At 45.6% G+C, this 14,393-nt stretch overlaps 1 protein-coding gene across 3 annotated transcripts in view; it reads right to left on the bottom strand.

Annotated features, from left to right (window-relative positions):
- Positions 1-6,697: 6,697 nt before the first annotated feature.
- Bcat1 (branched chain amino acid transaminase 1) overlaps positions 6,698-14,393 on the bottom strand; it is an 83,003-nt gene continuing 75,307 nt past the window's right edge. For 2 of the 3 annotated variants that reach the window (XM_021164869.1, XM_021164868.2), the window contains exon 11: positions 6,698-13,194. In XM_021164869.1, the coding sequence (XP_021020528.1) occupies positions 13,153-13,194 (42 nt within the window). In that variant the 3' untranslated portion in view covers positions 6,698-13,152. The remainder of the gene's footprint in view (positions 13,195-14,393) is intronic. The other variant, XM_029478949.1, reaches the window with a different exon arrangement.

Genomic DNA, 14,393 nt, shown 5'->3' on the forward strand with positions numbered 1-14,393 from the left:
CACACCGGAACCCAGGGCTCCTCTGAGCACTGCAATGTGAGCCTACTCTACAGCAGAATGGATTATTTCATGTTAGTGTATGAGGTGTGCTATGTACATATGTGTGCACATGTATGTGCATTTAAAAGCCAGAGGCTGACCTTTGATGTCTCTTTGATCACTCTGCACTGTATTTTTGAGACAGAGTCTCTCACTGAACCTGCTGCTTAGAGACTGGCTAGGTTCCTCACCAGAGAACTCCCAAGGATCTCCGGTTGCCCCAGCAACAGCCATACAGACACATGCATTGTGCCTCAGGATTCACACGGACACTGGGGATCTGAACTCTGGTCCTCATGCTTGTGCAACAAACACTCCCCACAGAACCATTCCCCCACCCCCAGTTCCTTTACTGATAAAATCATTTCTGCAAAGGATCTGACTGCTAGGCGTGCTGTGGCTCTGTGACGCTGAGCAGCTTCAAGATCAGTGCTTTGGGGCTAAATACACAAAGAAGGCATCTTGCCGAGATGAGAGTTCTGATTCGGGAAAGGCTCTCAGAGATTACACCTTATTTCCAAGAGCACGCAGGGGTTTCTATTGATACTGGTCTGCTAGCAAGGCAATGCATGGCAGGGTTTTAAATCACTTCAAAACCAATCCAGCAGGTGCAATTTTAGATTGTAAAAGATACCCTCTAAAAAAATTAAATTAAATTAAATTAAACCCACACACCAGGAAGCTAGAATGATTTTCAAAGCTAAATGGTTATGTCTCTTTGGGCCAAGTAGGAGCTCTTGCAAGCTGAGGCTTCGAGAGGAAATTGGCAGGACAACTCAGTGAAGACCAGAGCCAGGCCTGCCCGGAGGAGGCAGGAGGCAGGAGGCAGCCCAAATCACCATGGGCAAAGTGCTGTGGTAAATCCAGGTCGAATCAAAGCCATTTTCAGAATCTGAGTTAAAGACCGGCTGGTGGAGTCCAAGGCAATCATAATGAGGCAGGAGGCAGTGATCGCGTTCCAAACGTGTTGATCTAGAGAGAAGCTGGACCCATAATCTCTATGTGGGAATAGAAAAGTCCAGACTTGAAAAGGTGGTGGGTCCTGGCCAAAAATAAGCTGCGGTTCCGGGCACCGCATCCACTATAAAGAAGAACTTCAGCAGAGTAGAAATCCTGTCCATGAGCACGGATGGACCTACACATGAAGGTCCGGGGAGAAAGCTCTCATTCGGTGTGATCCAAGGATTTGTCCAGGACATGCCAGATGCTGGATTTTCATCTCAAAGCTAACTCCATGCTCAGGATTCTCAGCTGTTCCTTTCCTATCAGGCCTGTTTCCAGGGAACTCTCTAAGAGGGTGCATCGGAACCTGCAAGCCAGGGCTGCACATGTTCTCGAGAATAAAGGCATGGAGCCAGCAAGTGCCCTATTAGACACGAGCCACTGTGCTGGGAGCTTAAGTGGATCCTGTGTCTGTGACTGCAGATGTGTCAGTCTGATTGGAAACGGCCCCCAAAGTGTCATAGGGAGGTGTGACCTTATTGGAGTAGGTGTAGACTTGGTGTGTCACTGGGGGTGAGTCCTGAGGTTTCAGATACTCACGACAGGCCCAGTGTCTCTCTCTCTGTCTCTGCTGCCCAATAATCCAAATGTAGAACTCTCAGCTCTTTCTCCAGCACCATGTCTGCCTGTCTGCCACCATGCTTCCTGCCATAATGGTAATGGACTAAAGCTCTGAGCTATAACCCAGCCCCAATTAAATGTTTTCCTCTATAAGAGTTGCTGTGGTCATGGTCTCTTCACAGCAATAAAAACCCTAAGCAAGAAGACAGAAGAATTTTGTTCAGGAGGAATAGAAAACTGAATTAGACAGATTCTTTTAAGAGATTATTAGTCTAGTGGAAAAGACAAAGAGTAACATAATTACCAATGCATACAGTCATAGCTAACCCAAAACACCAGAAATAGAAAGAATATTAATAAAGGGGAAATATAAAAATAAAATTACCTGCAGACTTTGCAAGCTGACTCCAGACAGTTAAATAAATCAGCAAGAAGGAACAGGAACAGGAAGGAAATGTGACTCGTTTGGTGGCGTCCTTCCCTAGCTCCTGAGTATAACATACTCAAGGTGTGATGGCTCAGACACGTAATCCTAGCACTTGGGACGGGGAGGCAGGAAGATCAGAATTGTAAGGTCACCATCAAATACACGTGTGAGACCAGATTGGGTTACATGAGACTTGATCTTAAAACAACAGCAAAGGTTTGTTAAGCAGGGTTCAGAGAGACGGTTCAGTGGTCGAGAGCACTGGCTGCTCTTGCAGATGACCCTCATTCAGTTCCTAGTACCTGAATGGCTGCTAACGACCAGTCACCACTTTTCCTGGGGATCCAGCGCCCTCTTCTGGCCTCCATAGTCACTGCATACACATGGTGCACAGACATACATTCAGACAAAAAACCCATACACTTAGAATGTTATATATCTACACATACATACATAATACATGAATACAAACTTACATGTGTGTACATATATACATATGCACATGCGTGTATATGTGCTTATATATACATATGTACATAAATACATATGTATGTACATGCATGCACTTATACATATATATGCACATATATACATACACATACATATATGTGTACATGCATATATACATACACATACATCATACATACATACATACATACATACATACATACAAAAGTGAGGAACTGGGCAACACTAAGAATGACACATCCAAATGTTGATGGTGCCCTCTTCTGGTCTCCTACGTTGAGCCTCACAGAAACGGTGCAGTGAGCATGGACCTGGGCTTTATATTGTGTGAATGCAGCAGGTTCCGGAGGAACCACAACGGTCCCTGTGTCCATGAATTCAGTTGAGTCATGAGATGAGCTTTTATCATGAAGGTGGCTGCTTACTTGATAATGTCCTCCTACCTCCCCCCCCCCCAGTTACATACACACACAGGCACAGATCACACACACACACATAGGCACACATATGGGCACAAGCACACACACATAGGCACACATATGGGCACAGACACACATACACAGACACCAAAACCTTTCCATCCAACATTTAAATATTTTTGGATACATATACATTCTTAAGGCGTGGTATTCAAGCCAGAAAAACTAACAATTTCAGAGGCTTTTGTAACTCAGCCCTCAAAACTCTTTCCCTTCCAGATGCTTGAACATCCTTGTATGACAGCACCGTCCCTCTTTAGGGGGCAGAGCAATGCTAGGGGCTTTAGAACTCCTGCGCTTTAGAACTCCTGCTTCTCTTAGGCACTGTCCGCCATTAGTAAGCTAGCTGAGGTGCCTTAACTGATTAGCAGTGTTCTGAACTGGTGGGCATGGACCAAGAGGAGAGAATACTCCACATGTGTTCTTTCCTGAGGGAAAAAGCCTCAGCACAGGTGACAACGTCATCAGTCACTGGCTCAGTCTGGGTTCCTAAGACCCGGTTGGAAGGGGGCTCAATCCATGGCCTATATCTTTATCAGTTTAGACACTCAGTTTAAGGAATTCAGTTAGCTCATGATTTGAGACAGACAACAGCTTTTGGGACAGCCCCTGCTCCATTTGTTCAGGATCCACATGAAGACCAAGCTACATCTGCTACATATGTGTGGAAAGACCTAGGTTCAGCCCATGTATGTTCTTTGGTTGGTGTTTCAGACTCTGAGAGCCCTACGGGTGCAGGTTAGTTGATTCTGTTGGTCTTCCTGTGGAGTTCCTATCCCCTTTGAGTCCTGCAGTCCTTCTTCCATAAGAATCCCCAATCTCCACCCACAGCAACATTACTTAAGCAGTCCAGGTCTACCAGCCTAGGGAAATACTGCCCTTAGTGGACTGGGTCCACCTACATCTGTTAGCATTTTCTAATGTCCCATAGACATGTCCAAAAGCCAATCTTGGATTCCAGTCAGTTCTTCAATCAAGGCATCCTCTTCCAAGGGGTCAAGACCACAGCTGAAGCGAACTATAAAACAAGCCACAGTCAAAATGAACCATCAGATGGGGAACCTGACAGCTGGGAAATGCAGACATGTGACGCTGTTATCTTGAGTCAGAGACCTGAAGCAGACACCAGCAGGTTGAAGATCTAAAGAGGAATTTCTGTCACAGCCTAAAGGCCAAGTTCCTAGGAAACCTGACTGTGTCCTTAGGGCCTTGACTGACACATAGGGTTGGGGTCTGTCTAGCAGAGGGCCACCCCCTGTCCTCAGAGCTCACTGATCCAAATAGTCATTACGTCTGGAAGACTATGCCACCTTGACATCCAAGGTCTACGCTATCACGGCCTCACAAACACACAGACGGCCCATCGTGGTCCCACTCATGAGGAAGACGGAACTTGACTCGTCCGGCCATCTCCCACTCTGATTTCTATCTCTGCTGCTCACTGATGAAAGAATGAACTCGACCACAAGGTCAGCCAATGGCTCTTGGCCATTCTCTTTATTATTAGCCATCTGCATGTTAGGCTGTTTCCTTCTATCTCACAAGATGCCAGAGATTAAAGCATGAATCACCTGTTTCCCACAGTGAAGGAATCACTAATGAGAAATATTCACTACCTTATAGTACTACCCTTAAACAAGCTCAATTTAGTCTTTTTTTAAAACAGTTTAGCTTGGAAAGTCCATGCATGGAATAGTCAGCACAGATCTAAGAATGGAGCGGGAAGGGACTGGAGAGGTGGCTCAGTGGTTAGCACCTGCTGCCCTTGCAGAGGACCCTGGTGCAATTCCAAACACGTAAACGGCTGCTCACAACCATCAGAGGTAACTCGGGTTGGGGGGAATCCAATACGCTCTTCCAGCCTGTGGGCCCTGCACACACATGGTGCAGACATACATACATGCAGGCAAAACACCCAGACAGGTAAAATAAAAATGAGCATTTAAAAAAATGAAAACTTGGAAAGTTCTTTTTAATTATTGCATTTTTAAAACCTCCAGTAACTGTGATTTTGGGAGCAAATAGCCATGGGCTTTCTAGACAGAGCTAAAAAGCCAAGCAGTGGCTACTTTATGGATAAACATCTACCCCAACCCAGGATGCGAATTTGCCTCTTGTCAATGCTCTAAATGGAGTCAGGCTGTACAAGAAGTGGTTGTGACAAGAGGCAGAGGTCACATGTCTTATGTGGAACCCGACCCTTGATTAGAATATGCTTAAAATCATGTTGGATCAGCCTTGTACAAAAATCATTAGAAAAACTGGAGGCCCCCTTCTTGTTCTCTGTACGTCCTACTAAATCAACACAAAGAGACACTTGGAGCCCCGGAGGAGACATCTGTCTCTTCTCATCTGTCACATCAGTGTCTGCAAATGTGTCACCACACTCAGGAATGTCAGGTCTCCCTTTGTCATTCCTGTGGGGGTGCAGCATCGACATCCTCAGAAGGACAATGACCTTCCCAGCTCGAGTGCTGCTTCTCCCTACTCTACTCTTCTGCCAGTGCTGGGGAACTGAACCCAGAGCCTTGGGCATTCTAGTCAAGTGTTCTACCACTAAGCTGTGTCCCCCGACACATACATGTAACTCTGACAGAGATATTAGCAGGAGCCAAGATCTTCACAGGTTGACAAAGTGTAGAGAGGTCACTGAACACACAGACACGTCTAGGTTCTATATTTTTTTATTTACAGCAGTTCTTTAAAAGAAAAGCTGGGTTTTTTTTTCTATAGTTACATTAGTTTGAATGAGCCACAGAAATGCATATGTGGAGATGGCTCAGGGATTAAGAGCACTGGTTCCTCTTCCAAAGGACCTGGGTTCAACTCCCATCACCCACATGGCAGCTCACACCAGTCAAATTCTAGTCATAGGAGTCCCAACACCCTTTTCTGTCCTCCACGGGTGTCAGGCACACGCATGGTACACAGACACACATGCAAGAAACACACCCATACCCATAAAATCACTCTGTAAGTGCCTATGTAACAGGTGCATTTGAACAAGTGTTCATGACCAGCCAGATGGCTTCAGGCAGCTCGAAGATGGGGAGAAGTCCACAATGGTTGCTGGTTCATATCCTGGAACATCAGTAAACAGAGAAATGGGAAGTCTTCACTCAGCAGGCTTCTTCCCTTTCTGTGTCCAAGCGCCCAGCCCGTGAGACTCGGGGCAGGTGCTCTCCCTTCAGAGTTTTCTCTAAAAAAGCCTCCACCCAAGCTGACGTTTGAAACTGACCATTGCACCAACCCATCTTCCTGGGCAACCCTGAGAGACAGGAGCAGACTGATTCGGAGGGAGGGGCGGCTTTAATGAACTTGTCTATGTGTGCCTGTGTTGGGGGCGGTGAGAGCATTCTGTGGTACACAGAGGTCAGAGGAACACAGTTCTCTCCTTCAACCAGGTCAGTCCTGGGGATGGAACGTAGGTCATCAAACTGGGTGGTCGGCACCTTTGCAGCCCCCGCTCCCGAGCCGAGCCATCTTACCAGCCTGGGATTCTTAAACGCCCATTTCATTTCTTGTTCAAACATTTGGTTGTGTGGTTTCAGGTCTCTAGTGCCCTAAATCCTCACCTTCTTGGTGCTGCTGTGGTTTAAAGACATACATGCTATTTACTGCAGTCACTGACCAAAAGCCTCCAGACACAATAAAAGCGGCAATAAGGCATTCGTAGCTTCACGCACACCACCTTTCCAGTTTCATGACACTAGGCAAACGGTACGTTTTCAGTTGTTTTATTGGCAACAGAAAGGTAGACATAATCTGAAGAACCTGCCAACAGTGAGGAACGTGTCCATTACCCGCAGAACACCACCACTGTGGGTCCTTAACACTAGCAGGGCTTCACGTGAGACATCTGTGGTGCAAGGAAGCCACTTTCCATACTTAACTGTGCTTCTACGAACCTTTGGGAGAATGAGGTAGTTTCCTGTACCCAGTGAACTCCCACGCCACTCTCCTTACTCTGCACTTCTCTAAAGCCCTTCAAGACCTTCGAAACATCTACCCCGAAAGCCAGGCCTGTGCACAGCATCTGTCTGTCTACTTAAAGACCAAGGAAGTGGAGCCTTGTGGTGACATGGCTTTACCCAATGCTGATGCAGGAGAGATGGCGAGGACTCTGTTGTCCAGCTGACTCTGACCCCACCTGTAATCTCTGAGGTTGAAACTTGCGGTACATATCTGTTCTCAGCCACGAAGTCAAAGGGCACAGATCCTATACCTGTGTGGTTCCGTTCAGGCTTCCGCTGTAGACATGCTTTGGAGCATTCCCTACTGGACATCATCAGAAGAGATCTGCAGCTGTGCAGCTGTGTGCAAACCCACAAGTTTAATCTTGAGACCATCTTGCTACGCTACTGAAACTGAAGGTTGAATTTGCAGCCTCCTGCTTCAACTGTCTTAGTGTTTGGAGCTCATTAATCATGTTAGGAGGGTGTCTGTCGGTAGACCAGGTTATACTAGAACTCAGTCTGTAGCTCAGGCTAGCCTAAGACTCACAATCATCCTGCCTCATCCTCCCACGTGCTAGTGATTCAGCCCACCAGCTTTTTGGAACCTGATTTAAATCTCTGGAGAAATGAAAGAAGTCTCATCGGTGTTCCTGGGAAAGGTGCCAGAGCCCTGGGGTCTGAAGAGATATCTCCATCTCATCCCCACCCCTTAGGAAGATTTTCACAGCATTTATGAAACCAGCCAGAGAGAACAACCACATGGCACGGCACACATCTTAGTTGTAAGCCACATCATTTCCAAATCTGTTGCCCTTCATCAAGAAATGGGAATAGTGGTGTACAATTCTCTGGAGGAAGGAAAGGACAGACTACATCTTGCTAATTACTTGGCTTCAGGGCTTTCTGTATCTGAGAATGAAATGACTAAAGACAGAGCTTACACACCATGGTGCTTTTCCAGACTGGACGTTAGGAGTACAGAGCCTCTGTGCACCACGACCTTTAGAATGTAAACTCAAAGTTTGACTCTGGCATCTGGCAGGACAGGCCACTGGGCTGGCTCGCTGGCAACACTAACTGTACTTAGCACTGACTTTGAAGGCTGAAGGTCCCAGGACCTGGCAGAAAAAGGAAGCCCCTGCAAAAAACATGAATAGTTCACATCCCAAGATAGACTGTGCCTTCTCTCTTCACCACCTCCATTTGTCCTTCTCTTGTGTTCATTCAGTGACAGGTGCCCTGGGTCTTCACCACATGGCCATGCAGATGTCTGTCAGTGTACTAGACTTTAACTCACTCCCAGCCCCCGGTTTCCTTTAGCTCTTGGGATCTCGGTACATGATGTGAACTGAACATTGTATCACTGGAGTTTAAAAGCTCCCACATCAGTCAGACTCGTCATAGTATGAAGAGGACATCGTCAGGCATATGAAATCTCAAAACTCACACACAGCAGTTCTAAAGCACACTTTGTCTCTATGACGAATTTCATGCTTTCTTTTTTATTCTCTCTGAAAAAAACAAACAAACAAACAAACAAAAAAACCTGGATCTCCCTGTGCAGCCCTGTCTGGCTAGCCTAGATCTCATTATGTAGTCCAGGCTGGCCTCAGATTCAGAGACCCACCTGTGTCTGCCTCCTAAGTGCTGGGATTAAAGATGTGGCCAAAATCTCAAGTTCTTGTCACTTATTAGAGTAAATACGATCCACCGGTACCTTATGGAATTATTACCCACAAATGCTACCACAGTCTTCCTGAGCTTCTATATCAACCTTTCCAAATCACACAGCCCAGAAGTCTCTTACTATGGAACACATTAAGGAAGAAAGGTTCTTGATTCTACCTGGGCCTTTGAAAGGAACTCTAACAAGAACAGGAGGAGGAGGAGGAAGAGGGGGAGAAGGAGGAGGAAGAAGAGGAGGAGGAGGAAAAGGAAAAGGGGGAGGAAAACCTCTTTGTAATATCTTAAATGGCTTTTGTTTTTATATTCAAATCCTCAAACTGAAATTGGACCTGGTGCCCATCACTCCGGCTATTTGGGAAACTGAGGCAAGAAAATCGAGAATCTAAGGCCAGCCTAGGTTACAGAGTCTGCAAATTTGGTCATCAAAAGTGAGATGATATAAACAAATAAAAAGTGAAGAGAGAGATGCAGCCGGGTGGCAGAGTGCAGCTGTGTCAGATGCAGCTGACAATTCAAAACTGCTCCAGAGACAGGATACAAATTCAAGTGTATTTGTATACTTTGTTACAAATATAAGTGTAGATGACAGACATGCTGGGCAAGTGATAGGAGACAGGTGAGAATCCACAGACTTGAGCATGAAAAGACCTCTGTTCTAACCTCCCAAGCAGCAGAAAAGAAGAGAACCAGCTTATACAGGCTGAGATGAACTGTGATGGATGGCTGAGAGGTGTGCTTTCTCTGGTCCTCCTAGGTATCTATTAAACATCACTTTTATGTCTAAAGTTAGTTCAAGTTATCAGCCCACACTCTCCGTGAGGTAATCGTTATCCGCTACTTATGTTCTATGTGAACATGCTATCCCACTGTTGGCTGAGCGAGATGCATGTGTGCATGCACAATCAGTGTATACCAAACCAACCCTAATCCTGTGGCCTCTGCCCAGTAACATACAACATGAAAAATCTGAAACCCTTTGCCTCTTTGGGGACAGAGATATGTGGAACCTAGAAAGCTGAATAAATTCTTCCTGTGACAAAATAAAATGGCAGTTGCTACCACATGTCCATGAAATCACTCACAGGCACCACTGTTTGCAACTACAATGGCTAAATACTCATAAGAAACCTGCTTAGCATGGGTCCAGACATGAAACACATTATTTCCCATAGTCCTTAGCTTTGATGTGACCAATGGTATTCCTCTAAATGGTTTAGAAAGTACCATCCAATGGAAACAAGCAACTGTTGTCTGCCAAGAGACTTTCTGTCTCAGCCACAAGTTTTAAACTGAACAACATAATTTTATAAGGACAGAGGACTCTGTGTAGAACACAGAGCCAGGAAGGCAAAGAAAACGGTTATACAGACAGCTTCCTTCATACTTCAACTAGTTCCCTTAAAGTGAAAGTGCCGAATTGAAACAAAGTCTTCCCTACATCGTGCTCAAAGCTGTCACCAGGAGCCCAAGAGCGCTCAGCCCCGCAAGATGACGTCTTCAGCTACATTATTACCAAGCAACAAGTAACAAAATGATACAGTGAGGATTGTATCCCAGCGTGACTGAGATAGGCTCTCTACCTCTTCACAGAGCAGACACATCACCACAGAGCTTGTTTCTCTTCTTGTAAGAAGACTTTACATACACGTGGTGGGAGCAGAGTGTGTCTTCCCATCACATCACAGGCGTGCAGCTCCCCCTAAAGGTCAGAAGAGGACCTTTACTCTGTCAAATACTCTGGAACTGGAATTAAGATAGTTGTGAGCTACTAGGTGGGTTCAAGAAAGCGAACTATAGGGTGGCTACCAGAGCAGCAAGTGCTCTTACCACTGAGTCTTCTCCCAAGCCCCTTTAAAGCTTGCTTCTTACATCAGGAAAAGGTCTAGCTCCCTAACAAAGTTTCTCAGTCACGTCTTTGAATTTTTTCAAACACAGGCTGCCAGCTATCGCTCATTTATCCATTCTTTAGCACCCTTAATAGAGTCCTCCATAAGTAACCCTAACAACCACATTGCATCAGCAAGCCACGTTAGCCAAGGCTCAGGTTCGCTCTACTCCTGAACTCCTGGGTGTCTCATGTGTTCTGAGGAAATCTGACTTGTCTGTGAAAAGATGGAGCTATACAAAATAAGAGAATCCTCGAGAGCTTCCAGGCCTGTTTAGTCCCGGTTACACCCACTCCCATGTGACCCGGCAAATCTCATCTGCACATCCTGATTAAACATTAATAATTGCAGTGAATTATGCAAATATCAGCAATAATATTAATTTGTTGATGGTGCCCGGCAGATTAGCTTTACATGTTCCCAATGTTCCACTGTCTTATGCCTTAAACGATCAATTAGTGTTGGGATAGTGAGTCTTGAAGAAGGGGTAATTGCCTGGATACAATTTCAACCCTCATGCTGCATTACGCCCCTGCAATTAAACAAATAATGAACAGGGAAAAGGAATTACAGATGTTCCTTTGATCCCCATAAAGAAGCCATTGCAAAGGTCAGTTTCATATTCTGTTATCAGTAAGGATGGCAGACTGTGCTCTGTATCAGGCCTCTGGTTTTTAAAAACCATGTGTCCTTCCTTCCTTCCATTTTAACTGAGCCTGATGGAAGGCTTAACAGGTTTTGATTTATGAGGTCATAGCCCATGTTCCCGACCATCACATGGGCCATGCTTAATTTAAAAGTGTAAAGCCTTAAGTGGACTCAGGACAGACAAGGCACCTCCCTTCTCTCCAGACTCAGTTTGGTCATTCTGTGCTACCTGACAGCTACGACACCTGCTAGTCTATCCTAGATGTAAAGATGAAGTCAAAGAGTAGAGGGAAGCAAAGGAGCATCTCATGATGCTACTACCTCATGAGCACCTGCAGGAAGGATCCTGAACAGGGAAGGATGGAGACACTCAGCTCAAAGACACCCTCGCCCAAGACTTCAGTCACTAAAGAAAAGGCCCCTCGGACATATTTTACCATCTCCAGTCATGGCCTTCTCCAATTTTTCACTGTTTCTGTCTAAAAAGCCAGACAGATAAACAACTGGAATGGAACCTAAGTGCTGTGTGTGTATGGTTAAATGTTAAATGTCTTAAGGACTGTCTCTAATGGGTGGAGTTCTTATAAAGCCCTTCCCCCTGGGGCTCTGAAGAGACCCAAGTTCCATCAGTAAGCTGAAAGCTATGGAAACCAGGAAACCAAAGTACCATGGCTGAGTGTCGACCTTCCAAGGGTGACGGCTTTCTATCAAGACCTGACATTCTCCTGGATAAGCTGGGCCATGAGAGAACTTTTCACTCACAGTTCCTAACCAAGAAGAACATGGTCTGGAATTAGTGTCTGTTACTAGCCAGGCACTTCATCAATGCTCCTTCAAGAGAAGGGTTCAAAGTGTAGATTAAGATTCAAATCCAGAGTTTATCTCCCAACCTGACCCTTTATTTGGCATTTAACACATAATGTATAGTATCTGTCATTTCCACGTGGTTAGTACTTCATCTTTCCAGGGCAATTGCTTCAATTCCAAGATAATCTTAAAACATAAGACAATTTTCCAACTGACTGTGCTGTCTGGAGGAGTCCATGGACAGGAAAGACAGCCTGAGGTAAATACGGCTACATGCTGCCCAAATCAGGCCTGGCTTCTGAAAGGGTTTCAGCATGGAGAGACAGAAAGTACACTTCTATGTTCATTCTTAGAGTAAACATGTACTGAAAAAAATACCTACTATGTGCTGGGCTTTGAGGATGCAAAGATCTAGAAGGCACAGGACCCCTAGTCTCATAGCAGCGCAGTGAGCAGCCAGTTACGTAAAAAGGGCAGTGCGGACAACCAGCCTCAGACACCTTCGGTGAGATTAGTGCAGACCACGATACCAAGAAGGGACAGAGTCACCTTAGCATGGACTCAGGGACCTACAGAAGCATGGAGAAAAGAAATCCAGGTGACCAAACTTTTGATTAAAAAACAAAAACAAATCATGGTAGGTCACCTGTCAATCACCCCAGTATCCAGAAGGCTGAGGGAGATGGGAAGGCTGCTCTGAGTCTGAGACCAGCCGGGGTGAACATTAGGGAATACCAGGCCAGCAGGGCTGCATGGGGAGCCCAAATCTGTCCCAATTAGAAACAAACAAACAAACAAAAAAAAAAAACCAACCAAAACAAAAAACAAAAGAACCTCACCAGCAAAAGAAACAAAGTGTCCTGCTCTGAGGGTGCCCATGAGTCACAGGGAGGCCGCCTGTGACATTTCCTCAGTAGCCCTTCCAGCACACAGACATCTCATTGGTTGGGGAACCCATTCTCCTACTAAGGATCTGGTACAGGGTGAGGGAGACTACAGTAAGCAATTACTACCATGTATATAGGTGACACTGAACACTGGCAACTTTCTGTGGCTCAAGGAAAAACCTCATTTGGTAACACATGAGCAACGCGACCACAATGTGCAAGACTAGATGGTCACAGGTGGTCCCAGCTCGAGGGCAGGAGTCGCTCTTCTGTGGCACCCCGTCACCGATACCCTGAGCTTTGCCATCAGGGTAACTCGATTGTCCAGTCACTCTCCACCCTTCCATACTGAAACAAAAGCAAAAACACGTGTTTCAGTCTAAAAGCGAGCAGCTCAACCAAACCTCACAGGCTCCATCAGCTGCAGCAGGGGCTCAGCAGCTAAGAGCTCGGACTGATCTTCCAGAGGACCTGGCTTCAATCAGCACCTGGGTTCAAAAGTCTTTAATTCCAGCTCCATCGGATTCAGCACGCTCTCTGGCTTTCATGTGCACTGGCGCTTGCAAGTGCACATACCACCCCCTCTATTCCCATAGACACATAATTAAAAATAAAAGCGAATCTTTAAAAAAAAAAAATGAGTGTGTTGGCACCTACTCGTAGTCCCAGCACTTGGGAGGTGAAGGCAGTAGGATCTACAGGCATTTAAGGCTAGCCTGGAGTGTAAGAGACTATCTCAATCAATCAATAAAATAATAATGGCCTCAGTATGAACCTGCAGCTTCCTTTTCCTACCCCATGAAACAAGAGCCCATTCCTCACACCCCCTTCCCTGATGCCTGAAGCCCAGGCTCCTGCTGCCCCGAGGCAGGCATGGTGGTATAAATATCCATCTTGTTAGGATACCATGGAAGAATTTGATGCTTGCTGTGATGTGATGTCTGCGGTCTCTTCAATAGCTCTGGTTTGAAGGCTCTGCCCCCAGGGTGGAGCTACCAAATGATAGCAGAACATAAGTTGTGGCCTTGGCCCTTAGCTCACTAGAGCCATTGCCTTGAAAAGGACAGTAACCCCCTGTCGCTGCATGGAAACCTGCCACCTACCTGCCAGCCTCAGGAGAGACCAGATCAATGTCTACTCTCTAAAACTGTGAGCTAGACAATCCTTTTCTCTTTATAAAATGACTACCTCAAGTATGTTGTTTAATAATATGAAACCTATCAACGCCATATTGTTTAAGACATTTCCCATCTCTTCCTAGAATATGTAAATACACAGGAGTAACACATGATCTGTATTTAAAAAAAAAATATCTTGGCATCTCATTCCTTCTTTCAATGAAGAAATATTACTGTCTGTATACTCTACCCAAGACCTGTGCTAATCCGGAGGGGACATAAAGAGAAGTTTAAAAACAAAGCAAAAAAAAACAAAAACAAAAACAAAAACAAAAAACCCAAACAAACAAAAAGAACCCAAAACCCAAGCATTCAAGCAGCTCTAGGAGGGGACCGGTGTGACTGATTGTGACTGAACTTTGGAGTCTA

This window comes from Mus caroli, chromosome 6, assembly GCF_900094665.2.
Source record: "Mus caroli chromosome 6, CAROLI_EIJ_v1.1, whole genome shotgun sequence".
Lineage (NCBI taxonomy): Eukaryota > Metazoa > Chordata > Mammalia > Rodentia > Muridae > Mus > Mus caroli.